Source organism: Poecilia reticulata, chromosome 19 (assembly GCF_904066995.2).
Source record: "Poecilia reticulata chromosome 19, P_reticulata-male-v2, whole genome shotgun sequence".
In the NCBI taxonomy this organism is placed as follows: domain Eukaryota; kingdom Metazoa; phylum Chordata; class Actinopteri; order Cyprinodontiformes; family Poeciliidae; genus Poecilia; species Poecilia reticulata.
Genome location: NC_088848.1, coordinates 5468578 through 5482137, shown reverse-complemented (window position 1 = coordinate 5482137; position 13560 = coordinate 5468578). Strand labels below are relative to the sequence as shown.

The 13560-nt window shown below is 37.0% G+C and overlaps 2 protein-coding genes across 2 annotated transcripts in view; both read right to left on the bottom strand.

The window, feature by feature from the left end:
- Window positions 1-2020, bottom strand: part of LOC145549183 (uncharacterized) — a 29158-nt gene extending 27138 nt beyond the window's left edge. Inside the window, exon 1 of the mRNA XM_081601010.1 lies at window positions 2008-2020. Within this exon, the coding sequence (XP_081457136.1) occupies window positions 2008-2020 (13 nt within the window). The remainder of the gene's footprint in view (window positions 1-2007) is intronic.
- Window positions 2021-9338: 7318 nt separating this feature from the next.
- LOC103481314 (uncharacterized) lies at window positions 9339-12399 on the bottom strand (the record flags this gene model as incomplete). The annotated part of the gene is made up of 4 exons (XM_081601009.1): window positions 9339-10628; window positions 10720-10981; window positions 11192-11279; window positions 12276-12399. Coding segments are annotated over 4 exons (636 nt in total), but the record flags the coding sequence as incomplete, so codon positions are not given.
- Window positions 12400-13560: the final 1161 nt, after the last annotated feature.

Below are 13560 nucleotides of genomic sequence, written 5' to 3'. Positions count from 1 at the left end.
TACATTTTATCCTGTTGTCCTGTTTTTTTCTGTTTAAATATTAGATTTACAATAAAAAAAGAGTAACAAGAATGAATCTGCTGTCAGATTCATTTATTCTGTTTATTTATAAGTTTAAAGTTGTTCATTGGAGCAAATAAGTAACTCCTTGAATTATATGATTATGACGTTTTTTAGTTTAGGGTAGTGGTTAGTAATGTTCATTTTAAGATAATTGCGCATTCAAACGATCCACAATTGTTTGCTAATGAGGCGTCAGTGTTTTCTTTCTTAACTTGGAAGTGCTTCAATTCCTCATAATCACCCAAGAGTGTGGAGCCGCACCTTCTGGGCCTGATATGGGCTTGGTGAATAGGATATGGCCGTGATGAATTGATCACATTATGCCAAGCTTAGTTTTATCTTTTATCTTGGATTTCTGAATCCTGCTTTTGTGAAACAGCCTTCAGATCTCGACCCGACAGGGCCACTCTGGCACGTTGTGGAAAGGGAGAATCGCATCATGAAAGTGAAAGCAAAAAGTCTGTAACGACCAAAATCTGTGAATCTTTGGTTACATCTGGTTGAAGCTACGCCACAAAGAATAAAGGTGTGTCTGGTTTTATTAAAGCTACAGATGAGCGTGCGCATATTTTATCTTATTTATTAATTTTTTTTTGTATTTTGTAATCTTGGGTTTCTCACTTATTTGTTTTTTTTTGATGAGCACTTTACTGAACTCTATGATTTTTAAAAACCTGGTTGTAAGTATTTTTCTTAAACAGCAAGGTACAACCGAAATGTGTTTATTGCTTTTGTGCGGAATAAATACGTTTATGGAATGACTAAAACTTGTCGTGGAAATACTTATCTTTTGTCAATGGCCTTTGACGTCGCAAAGAGTTTGGAGTGTTACTCCACCAAATCCAATACACAAATGCTTGTTGTTAATTTCTGCATTTGACTTTATAGGTCACATAAATATACTGGAGAAATAAAGTTTATATTTTCAGTTTTTATTGCTTTAATAGCTGGCCACCGGTCCTCTGTTAACACAAGAGATTGATTTATTCATTAATCTTAACATAATTACATAAAAAAAATCACTGAATAGTTTATTTTCAGTACATCTCAATGTATTTTCTTTGAAGAATATTTTGACCCACCTGCATCACATGTCATCACAAACATTTGGTTACCAGGGAAAACAGGTTGGAACTATGTACAATCTGACCTTTGACTTGTTTATTTTGTTATGAAATCACTCCACCAAAGGCATACACCAATAAAATTATGCCTAAATTAACTGAGCACAAAGTTGCCACGAACTCAACCGAACTGAGATTAGGAATGCATATGAAATTGGAAATTAAGGTTTTTATTGCACATGAAGAGTCGCTTCATTGCTGGTTTTATCTTGACTTTAAATCTCTTCACTGATACAATCTTCAACTCTAGCTTCATTTAATCTTCATCTTGGGTGTTGGTTTGAAGAATGGGGTGGATTAAACACGCATTTACTGTTATATCATCATGACAAAATGACATAAAGACGTATCACACTGATTATGGGAAAACTACACCCTAGACAATCCTGCATGTCCCTAGCAAACAGGTTTGAAAACTGATAAGTTGTAAAAATCCATCATGTTTTGGGATGGTGAGGCAGACACAGTGGACCCAGGTTGATGTGGAGGAAATGATGACTTGATGACAAATAAGCACAATAATCCAGGCAGCACAGGAGAGCGGACGCTAGGAGCTCTGACTGGTAGCAACTGATACCTACTGACAAGGACAAGGAGCACAGGTGGGACTAAATACACAAGGAGGTCATCAGGGGAAACAAGACACAGGTGGGAGCAATCAAGGGGTGGACAGGACAACATAAGACTCAATTGACACAGAAACCAAGATAAACACACAGAAAAAAACAAATCCTCACAAAATCAAAAATGGACATTATCAGCAATCAGATTAAGCAAGCAAGTTTAGGTGTGTTGACTAGTGTGCAGAGACAACACTAACTGTGGCTGCCCATGGGAGCATTTATGAAGAAAGTTAAGAACAGTTGTTATTATTTTATATTTATTGGTGATTTATTCTTTTATTTTACTTGTTTTTGTAAATCATACATGGTTATATGCCATAAGCTTGACTGGGGACAAAATATATTTTTGGCATATCTAAGTAGTGCAGTTTCCAAATGTTAGATACAACAAATAAAGGTAAACAGCAGTGATGTGCGGTCAGGGAAAAATAACCCATCCATCCATTTTCTTGACACCCTTGTCCCTCAGTGGGGTCAGGAGGGTTGCTGGTGCTGATCTCCAGCTGATGTTCCAGGTGAGAGGCAGGGTTCACCCTGGACAGGTCACCAGTCTGTCACAGGGCAACACAGAGACACACACACTCACACCTAGGGGCAATTTAGACAGACCAATTAACCTGACAGTCATGTTTTTGGACTGTGGGAGGAAACCAGAGTACCCAGAGAAAACCCATGCATGCACAGGGAGAACATGCAAACTCCATGCAGAAAGACCCGGGCTGGGAATTGAACCCAGAACCTTCTTGCTGCAAGGCAACAGCTCTACCAACTGCGCCACTGTGCGGCCGGGGAAAAATAATATATAATAATAAAATCATTTATATTGCTATTTTCACCCTGTGGTTTGTACTATAAAGTACCTTTTTTTTTTACTTAGCTAAATCGATGGGTTTTCGCATTTTCCCATTCAAATGCTCAGAAGCCAAGCCGGTGAGGCAGCAGCGAGCTGAGCCTCACCTGCACTGGCTGCCAGTCTATGGGAGCATGTTCCCCCTGTCTGTACGCCGGCAATAAAATCGCTAAAAAACATTTAATATATGGATTGATTCTCCATAATTTAGCTTATGTATATAATGTACAGTGTTTCTTGTCACTAACTGTGTGTGTATCGTGTTTTGTGTGCTGAGAAGCGATCATAAACGGCAGACGTTCTCTGCCGGCAGAGAACTTTCCCTGCCCTGCTTCACCTGCGCAGGCAGTTCTCTTGCCTCACCGCTGGGGGCGCTCGTGATCCCAGATATTGTGATTCCACAACTGCAGAGTAAGACACAGTGAGCTAGCCATGGAGCTAGCCACACAGTAAATAAGTAAAGTACAGCGATATATTTGTTTTCTTCTCTCTTCCGACGTCAACATGAAAGACCACATTTCTACACTTAAACAGTTTTTTAAAGTGGATTTTAAATTGAAGCGGGAGATAATAACTAAAGGACGACCAACACCGAAGCTAAAAGTTTTGCTTCGAGACAGTTTGATGATTCTCAAAAGACATGCCGAGGATAAACTTGGCTTTGGATGACCGGATATTTTTGCGCAGAGTTAGCGGTGCATGGATTTCATGGATAAGTTAAGGTAAGACAACAATAAGATGTTTTTGTTTAGTTTTTTAATGAAATGTGCGTATAGTGGGCTACAGTTTGTATGTCTAAGTAATTCAGTAAAGTAGAAGCGGTGGCTATTCGACCACAGCAATTATTTATTAATAAAACATTGATTGATTTCTGAAAAATCAGATCACTTTACCTAGGCCTGAAACAGTTGTCATAGTCTGTACACTTGAAAACTTTTGATCTTAACATATTTACAGTGTGCTTTCATTATGTGCTTAGGAAAGCTGCAGTGTGTAACTTTTATAAAACACATTTTATGACATAACATTGAGCTCCTCCAACAATAACAGCGGATAAAGGATTTTTATGTACCAGTAAGTCGTTTCTCTGTCATTAGCATATTGAGCAGCGAGTGCACAAGGTTGATTGACAGCCCTAAGACCCCCATCCTGCCTCTGATTGGTTGTTTTTGATTGGGAGTGGTGCATTTCTTCAGACCACAATAGAAGCTCAATACCTACATTTTTTTTTTTTTGCTCAATCTGACTTATATCAGTTGTTGTGTTTGTAATGGGCATCCCGCCTTGTTGAGGGTGTAACTTTCCTATTATCAGAATAATACTTCAAGTCATTTTATGTTGACATGAGATGGGTGTTTAAACCACCCATTTTTTTCCCCAACCAACAGAGGTGAAGTTGAAATGGAGCAAGCATTGAAGAGAACATCCCTGAAAAGAGGAAGTTAATACAAGTGAATTCTGTAGATGAGCAGGAAGCCAGCTATACATCAGGTAACATAAAGGCTTCATTTCTCATTCAGGGTTAGGTTTAGCAATCAATCCCTCTCTAATCTCAGCTGTCAGTGATTTGATTGCTTTCATAGACATAGAGAGATTTTATTGATTTATGTCTATGATTGAGTGATGTCATAACTAAGGACATTTTATAATCAAAGGTCAGATTGTACCAAACAGGGTGGAACTCGTCCCACCCTTGTGCTGGCAACCAAACATCTGTAATTATACACGAGTGTAAAATATTCTGAGATGCAATACATTGACTTATTCTGAATCAGTCATAATAAACTATTTAATAAGGTTTTGTATAATAAATAAAGTCTATAAAATACCCCAGTGTTAACAGAGAAAAGGCTGTAAAAGCAACAGAAATCACATGATTAAAACTGAATCAGTAGTGTTCAGGTTTCATCCTGGGTTTACTTTACATGGCTGTTCTTTCATTTGTGGACATTGGAGATGTTAAAACCGGTCCCTGGTGATCCCAACAAAAAGGTAACTTATATATTTTTCAGATACTTACTGATATCAGAGGACCTGGTTTTGTAAACGATTTTCTGTAAGAGAGATTTAATATATATTTTTATGTAAAAAAAACAACCTATTAATTACTTTTAAACAGCTTAGCTAATAAGGCATTAAATCCCTGGGGGATAGGTTGACCAGATAGTAGCATAAAACAAGAAGAGTTGAACTCAGTCTCGCTTTTATTTTTAGTGTTTTAATTTGTAGATATTCATTATTATTATTATTATTATTATTATTATTATTATATTATTTAAGTGTTACTTTACCCTTAAATGCTGAATTCAGGGAACTTTCAGTGACCATCGCCCAATTTATCTATACCAGTAAAATACCAACTGACTGGAAACCCATTAGGCTTCAAACACCGTCTGACCTGAACAGCTACAAGCTGATTTCCATTTTATCTTGTGGCTCCAATGTCCTGGGCAAACTTATTCATAAATAGTAAACTTGCTATCTTAAGGCCAATAACTTATCGCTTTCCATTCTGGTCATAAATGTGTCAAAGCGGTTTTAAATGATTTAGGTGATATAACCTGTGCTCTGGACTCCAGTCAGCATTGTGCTGCAATTCTTACTGATTCATCAAAAGCTGTTGATTCAGTTTATGATTCCATTTTAATAACAGTACTAAGCAACCTTGGCATTGTTCTCAGTTTGTTCTCAGTTTCTTCTCGTTTCCAAAGGTGTCCCACAGGGTTCCGTCCTTGGTTTCAGTGGCTCCCTCCATTTACATTATTGAAAATCTGCAACATTATGTATGCTTTCGGTCCATCCATAGACTTTCAATCTCTAAAGCAAAGCTCTTGGATATTCAAAACTCTTTTGTAAATTTGAAATTATACTTAAATACTAAGAACACAAAGTCATAACTATCAAAAAGGTTACAGCTATAAAAACTGTGCAAAGGTTTAACTGTGAAACAAAACTGTAAATTCCCTATACTTGGTTTTCACTACAACAGATGAAAGAGTCCAGGAGCAAGTTGTATAACTATTTGGGAAACTGGTTAGAAAGTTCGTTGTGCGTCGCAGTTACGCTGAAATGTGCAGGTCCATTTAAGAGACAGTTAAGCTGGTGTCAGTCTTAAATGTTGGATTCCAATGTTTTGCTGACATCTGCTGTCACCAAAGAGGAATGTCATTTTAAAGACGCAGAACTTTGTCTCCAATTTAAATATTTTGCTTTCATTAGATTCTATTTTTAATTTTTGTCCTGCTTTCTCCTGCAGGCAGAGTATCGGTTGGCTCTGAAAATATACAATTTGGATAATGAAAATAAACACATGGAATGGCAAAAAAAAAAACCTCATTTCCACAATAAATTAAAATGACTAAAATAGCATAACTCCTGCACCAGACTGAAATTGTAACACATACATGTATGCCAGGATGTTATACTGTGGAAATTTAAAGTTTATTATGATGAGGTTTGTTGTTCCTGAATTAATATTCCTGATGAAACTCATCAGGAATATCAATTCCTAGTGCAAACATCCACATCTGCACTAGTTTGCTAATAGAGCAGTGAAGTACCCTAATAACACTTAATCTTTATAGTGGAAATGAAAGAAGCAAGAAATAAAAATATGAAAAAATAAAAACACAAAAAACTAAATGATTTCAGCTTCTGTAGAGTAGCTCTCTCTGGTGGAGAAAAATGCAAAGTACACCTGGATTTTAATTTCTGAATTTTCTAATGTATAGTAAATATTTTTGTTGAATTAATTGACAAACATTTCTCCTGCATAAATGTTATGATAATTTCGTTAATTTCTTGATTCATAACTTCATCTATAAATTTTTTATTATTATTATTTTTTGGTGTTATTTTACAGTTATATTCAACAAAAGAGATTAAAGTACCTTTTTAAAATAAAGTATTAAACAATTTTTATTAAGTATGAAATTTTATACATATGAACATTTTGTTTTATACATATAGAAAAGCTTATAACAGCTTATAACAGACCAAACTAGAAGATATAAGTAATAAAGTAACACATGATACAATATCTGCTACATAACATTGCACATCCCAGCTGATATGGCTTCTATTTACATCTTTTACATCAAAGGGTTCCAATGAATTGCACTAAGTGGGAAGAAACACCACTATAGGAATTTGTGAATTGATTCAGCTTCCCTCTCCTTATCTAAAGGAAGGGTTTGTCTGGCCTCGGATCTGAGCGTAAGGGTTTGTGGCTCGGTTCGGAGAGTATGTGCTGCTTCTGGACTGGACCTGCTCATAGGGGTTGACTTTGGGTCGACTCTGGGAGAATGAAAACATATCATCTTGGTCGCTGTTGAATTGCTGCAGCAGAGAAGGAAAAAATATTAGGATTTATGAGTGAATAAAGCATAGATGTTTGTCTACATGATGTTTCATGCAGAAATATAACTACCGAGTTCATCCCTGAAGAAACCAAGTTTTGTTGGCTGTTGCTCGGAGTCATCTCCAGATTGGTGAAAGATACCAGATTTCTTTCACCTGCTGAGAAGTGCTGCATAGTGGCACACTGATGTGTGTGTGTGTGTGTGTGTGTGTGTGTGCGCGCGCACACACACACACTATGTCTATTCATGCACCCACATCTGAACTATGTCTATTCATGCACCCACATCTGAACTAAGGAGCAGATCTGCGCAACAATCACATCCAGTGCGCTACTCACCTGCATTGCTGCTCTTGAACAGAAATCGCTTTACATTGAGTTTGATTCTCTTTGCACTGATATCATCTTCAACTCTTGCACCATTTCTACGTCATCTTGGGTGATGCTGGCAAAAAAGATGCCTTTTTTCCCACCCATTCAAACACCCATTTACGTCATTATCACAAAATTACTTGAAGGTATTCCACGTATCATGCTAAGGAAGGTATATTCTTGACAAAGCTGCATGTCTGTTTCACACAGGTCTTAAATGTGATGAAATGCAAACATCACAAACTGACAGGATTAAAATATGAAAATGTGGGAAAACTTAGGAGAAAGAACTACTTAAAGGAAGTTACTAGATTCTCATTAAGAGCTGATTTTGTGAGAAAATTGGGGACAAACTAAACTTTACCTTGGTGTAAAGAACGTTTGGTTTAACTGGTCACATTTTATTTGCCTGTTTTTGTAAATTATTTTCTGGCTGTACTATACATCAGAATAAGATGCAGAAATATTTTTGTAAATCTAAGTAGTGCAGCTTCAGCATATTATGATAGACAGCTCCACCCTTCTGAGTATCCTAAAGATGAAAAACTACTTTTGTAATGCATGCATGCTTTGGCTGCCTGTCACTTTTGTTGTTGCACTGTAATCTCCCCTCTGTGGTGACAATGAGAGATATTTCTATTCAATTCTGTTCTATTCTATTCTACTATAACTTTATAGTAGAAAGTTATAGTATTCTATAAAGTAGAATAGAATAGAATTCTATTCTACTATATAGTAGAATAGAATACTCTAAATTTGTTAAGAGTATCATGATCAGCTTACCCTGGACAAAACTGAAATTTTAATTATCATGGACTCTGCCAATGATAAGTCCAAGATTAGATCCTTATCTAATCTTTTAATTTTATAGCTTTATACATTTTATTAGTGTTTTATCTCTTTAAGGACACAGGAAGAGTTTCACTGTTTTTCTGTCAGAACACTATAGACACTAACACAGAGCTGATTCTATTAGTCCCAATAAAGTGAAGGTCGTTTCTGATTTAAACACATGCCTGTGGATTTCTGACAGACGAGAAACTGAATTATTAGCATCTGTCATACTTGAAAGGGTTAAAAATCCACTTCTAGGGCTTTGTAACTCCAAAGAGCAAATGGTACAGTGGAACAGTGGTAAGAAGTGACTGACCTACCCAGAGGTCGCACCTGACTTTTTTGTTATCTGTCATCTTGACCAACAACATTAAAAAAAATCGGTCATGTACTAATTATAATCATATTAACATCGGCTATTTAGCCGCATTTTATGTGGTTTAGTTAATATACACCGTGAATCCAGATCCCATCACAAATTAAACGGATAAATGCAACTGCATTTTTCTCCGAAGTGACATAAACCACAGACTGTGGCCCCAATATCTTATAATAAATCAAATTAAGCGACTTCACTAAATTAGCATCAATCCACCCGCTGGGGTTTGAACGCACTTCCTCCTGGTCCCCATCTGCAGAAAAATCTGCGCTAATTCATCAGTCAATTGGATTTGTCTGATTCAAACAGATCAACTGAACTCTTGAGTGTTTTACCCTGCGCGGTCCGGGTGCGCCCTTTTACGAGGATTTATTTTTGTGTGTGCGTAGTTTCGCTTCTCCGAAACGGACAGATGTAACGTCCTCCAGAATACCGATCTCCTGGGTAACGTGCATCAAGAAAGCTCCATTTGTTAAAACCGCTGGATGAGTTACTTCCAGCGGTTTTTAATTCTTCGCAGCGGTGAAGAATTAAAAACAGTGATCTGCAGTGATTGAGCAGCGGACTGCGCATGTTACAGGCTAATTGACTTTCATCGTCATTTATTTCCTCAAGATAAACTGCCGGCTCCTCAAATGGATTAACACAACATTGATATTCAACAAAAGAGATTAAAGTACCCTTAAAGTACCCTTTTAAACTAAAGTATTAAACATAATTTTTATTAAGTATACATTTTTATACATACAAACATTTTGTTTGTTATGTGTCCATCATTCTCAGATCATCCGTATAAAACATCCATCCATTTTCTAACATGCTTATGTTTTTCTAACACACTTGTGAGGGGACCTCTGCCTGTGTGTGTGCATGTGTGTGTGTGTGGGTAAGAGACACACACGCACACACACAAACACACGCACGCATGCACACACACAACAAAGGACAATTTAGACAGATCCATAACATTCATGTTTTTAGACTGTAGGAGGAAGCTGAAGTATCCAGAAAGAATCCCGGCATGCATAGAGAGAACATGTAAACTCCATAATGCAGAAAGACCTCAGGACCTTCTCGCTGCAAAGCAACAGTGCTAACAACTGCATCACTATGCAGCCCCTTATAAAGCATTTGAAACTCCAAAAATGGCAATGCAAACTTTATTGTTCCCATATGAAAAAAAAAATGCTATTTGAAATCTCAACGAAAACATAAAAAGATAATCTCTGATTTACAGCTTGTCAGTTAATGGCCATATCATGAGACAATAAAGGAAAACGACACAAACATTGCTATAAATCTGACCAACTATTGGACTTATTTGATAAATGATTTCAGTTCTTCACAAATCATATGGAAAGATGCTTTTCATATTCTCTGATTTGGAGAAATGTTCAGCTCATCTCATTTACCAAAACTTAGTTATACATAAAACTGAGACTCGTACCTGAAATGCAGAGCAAAGACAACTCTAGTAAATTTGTAGATGAACAACAAAAATAAAAAAAAAAGTATAGGGCAAGAAGTCCTCAAGTGATTTTTTTTTTCATCATAGAGAATTTACATGGCATACATTAGGAATTCATGTTCAGCTAACTAATTCAGAATTTAGTAATTATAAAACAAATGTCAAGATTTCAACAATTAAAGACAGACTGATTGATTACAGCTTATAACAGACCAAAATAGAATATATAAGTAATAAAGGAACACATAATACAATATCTGCTACATAACATTGCACATCCCAGCTGATATGGCTTCTATTTACATCTTTTACATCAAAGGGTTCCAATGAATTGCACTAAGTGGGAAGAAACACCACTATAGGAATTTGTGAATTGATTCAGCTTCCCTCTCCTTATCTAAAGGAAGGGTTTGTCTGGCCTCGGATCTGAGCGTAAGGGTTTGTGGCTCGGTTCGGAGAGTATGTGCTGCTTCTGGACTGGAGCTGCTCATAGGGGTTGACTTTGGGTCGACTCTGGGAGAATGAAAACATATCATCTTGGTCGCTGTTGAATTGCTGCAGCAGAGAAGGAAAAAATATTAGGATTTATGAGTGAATAAAGCATAGATGTTTGTCTATATGACGTTTCATGCCGAAATATACCAACCGAGTTCATCCCTGAAGAAACCAAGTTTTGTCGGCTGTTGCTCGGAGTCATCGCCAGGTTGGTCTTGCTACCCCAGTTGCTGCTGGTATTTGCCCGTGGGATTCGAGGGAACCCAGAATTTACCAGACTGTTTGCTGGTTCTTTGACCCAGGTGGAAGACCCGTTGGTGCTGCTGTAGGGCGGTGGAGGTTTGACAAAGGAAGGGAATTGGTTGGATTTCCAAAGGTCTTCCTCTTTGCTCTTGGAGTCTTTCTTCTTTAATCTGAAAAAAGAATAACGCAGAGTTCTGCAACTATCTGTCTTATTACTGTATGTTGTGTTTGCAGCTAGCTTTCTATTGTTATCTACAATTAATTTGTAAACCACCCAACGTTAAAATGACCTTGCACACCTAGCAGCTTAGTAAAAACATACAAGACCAAAATGATTATGAAAGTCACTAAGGTGATGAATGAACGGGATTCAAACTTACTTTTTTATTATAAATGGCTGAGCGATCAACCCAACAATCATCAGGAATCCAAGGATGGAGCAAACGATCACAGCGATCAACAACGATTCTAACGAACAACAAAGAAGCCGTCAATGATGAGTCTCAGATTTTACAGGATCACATAGCAATTTTTCAAATTTGAAGATTTAAGAGATTTTTTCAATCTAAAATTTTATTAGAGGGAATATTCACTTGCATAAAAAACAAACTACTAAGCTACTTTTTAGTTTATGTTTGTGTTCATATTAGTTTGATAACTTATTTAAAAAGTTTTTTGTGACACCAGTGGCCTTTGTCAATAGATGCACAGCTAGTAAAGTCTAGAAAGAATGAAAAGACAAGCAGCAAAAGGCCCAAGTCAGGACTGGCTCTACCCTGAGACATGTGGTGCCCCCATTATAACTCCTATTAGAAATATATTCCTCAGCTTCTCTGTGTCATTGGCCTGATTCTGAAATTTGACTGTCTTTTGCCTAAAAATAATTTAATTTGCTTGAAGTTTTTTTTTCATCTATATTTTATTATACCAGAATAAAATCCTGTTGAGGTTGAAGACCTCTTCTCCTGCTAAGAAGCATATACGACACAGAAAGTTAAACAGTTAGAAAATGACAAGGTGCATGTAACTGAATCAGCCTCAAGAACCTTAAGTTTGAACGTTAAAACCTTAAATTATCTGAAAATTCTCACAGTGGTGTATTTTTTACAGACTACATGACACACCAGCTAAGCAGCTTTTCCAATTTCTGTTAAATTGCTGCTGTCAATTTAACAGAAAATACAGTAACATATGAGAATTATTTTGTAGACTACAACAGGCTTGTGAGGATAAAAAGCTTCAAATAACAGGGCAACTTAAATATTTTTGAATGAATCTGTTTTGTGTATGAAGCATGAATTCTGTATTTTGAATGTGCAGCTTTGCAAACAGATCCTTTATAAGACACTCCAACTCAGAATTTAGATAATAAACCAAATCCAAGCATGCTGCTTGTTCCCCACCCAAAACAAAAAAATTAACATCTTGACAAATATGCTTCAACTTTCACTTCTGCATACTCACTGTCCGTACAGTTAAAACCAGTAAGACCAAAGCCACATCTGAAACAAAATACGTAGTTAAACTTAAAACTGTTGGACTTGCAGACAAACAGGGAGCCAAATACTTTGGTCGATAGACTTACGATTTACATTCGCCGTTCTCAGCTTTCTTTCCAGCGGGACATGCTAAAGTACAGAAAGTTACACTACAGTTAGTGCTCAGTGACACATTTCAACTCTCTTGATATTAAATATCCTTACCCACGCATAATCTGCCAGTGTAATTTGTGGTAATGTAGCCGTCGTTACACTTGCATGTCAAAATGCCATTTGTATGGATGCAGTTTGAAGATGTTTTGTCACAAACAGTGGGATTGCAAGCGTCTTTGGCTTCAAATGGGATAGAAAAAGGATGATGACATCAGAAAACCTCATGACAGAACATGCACATATAATCAAGAACATCACTGATAGCTAAATTCTTGTGAACATCTTCAGACTTGAAGTCATTACAGAAATCATGAAATGTGTCACTGCACAAAATGCACAAAAATGTATATACCGTGTTTCCCCGATAGTAAGACACCCCCGATTGTAAGACGTATCGGGGGCTTCAGGGGGGTCGGCTAATATAAGCCGTACCCCAAAAGTACGGCTGCGCGCCGCCTCCTGCCCACGTCCGCACCGTCCCCCTCTCCATACGTCACCGCGCCGTCCCCTGCACGTCCTTTTATAAAACTGTTTTGTGGTGAATACAATACTGTTCAGGTTGTTAATAAATGTTAATTTTATGGTTAAAACAAAAAATTCGACAATTTTTTTCCAATATAAGACGTACCCCGAAAGTAAGACATAGTGGGGCTTTTGAGGATAAAAAGAAAGTAAGACACTGTCTTACTTTCGGGGAAACACGGTATTTTGTGCATGTTGTGGTGCCATTCATGTTGAGAATGTTTAAAATAAGTATGTAGCAACAAAAAAAAAATACAAAGACAAAACTCTTGTGTAAGAAATGGTTTGTGTGTAATATAACAGATATTCTGGAAGATAACTGTAATGAACGTACTGTATGTAGAATAAGAGAAACATAAACTAGACTAGAATCTGCAGAATAAGAACATATTTGTATAAAACCCACCTTGAAAACTTCCTGCCAGTGGACAGGTTTCACAGGCGACCTTTTCCATCGTTTCTGTTACATCTGCTTCTGTGATATCAGAAGTTGCTTCATAGATTATTTCTATTGATGCTTCAACCCCGTTTGACTTTGACCTCACCGGAGCTGGCTTTTTTTCCCTATGTGGAAA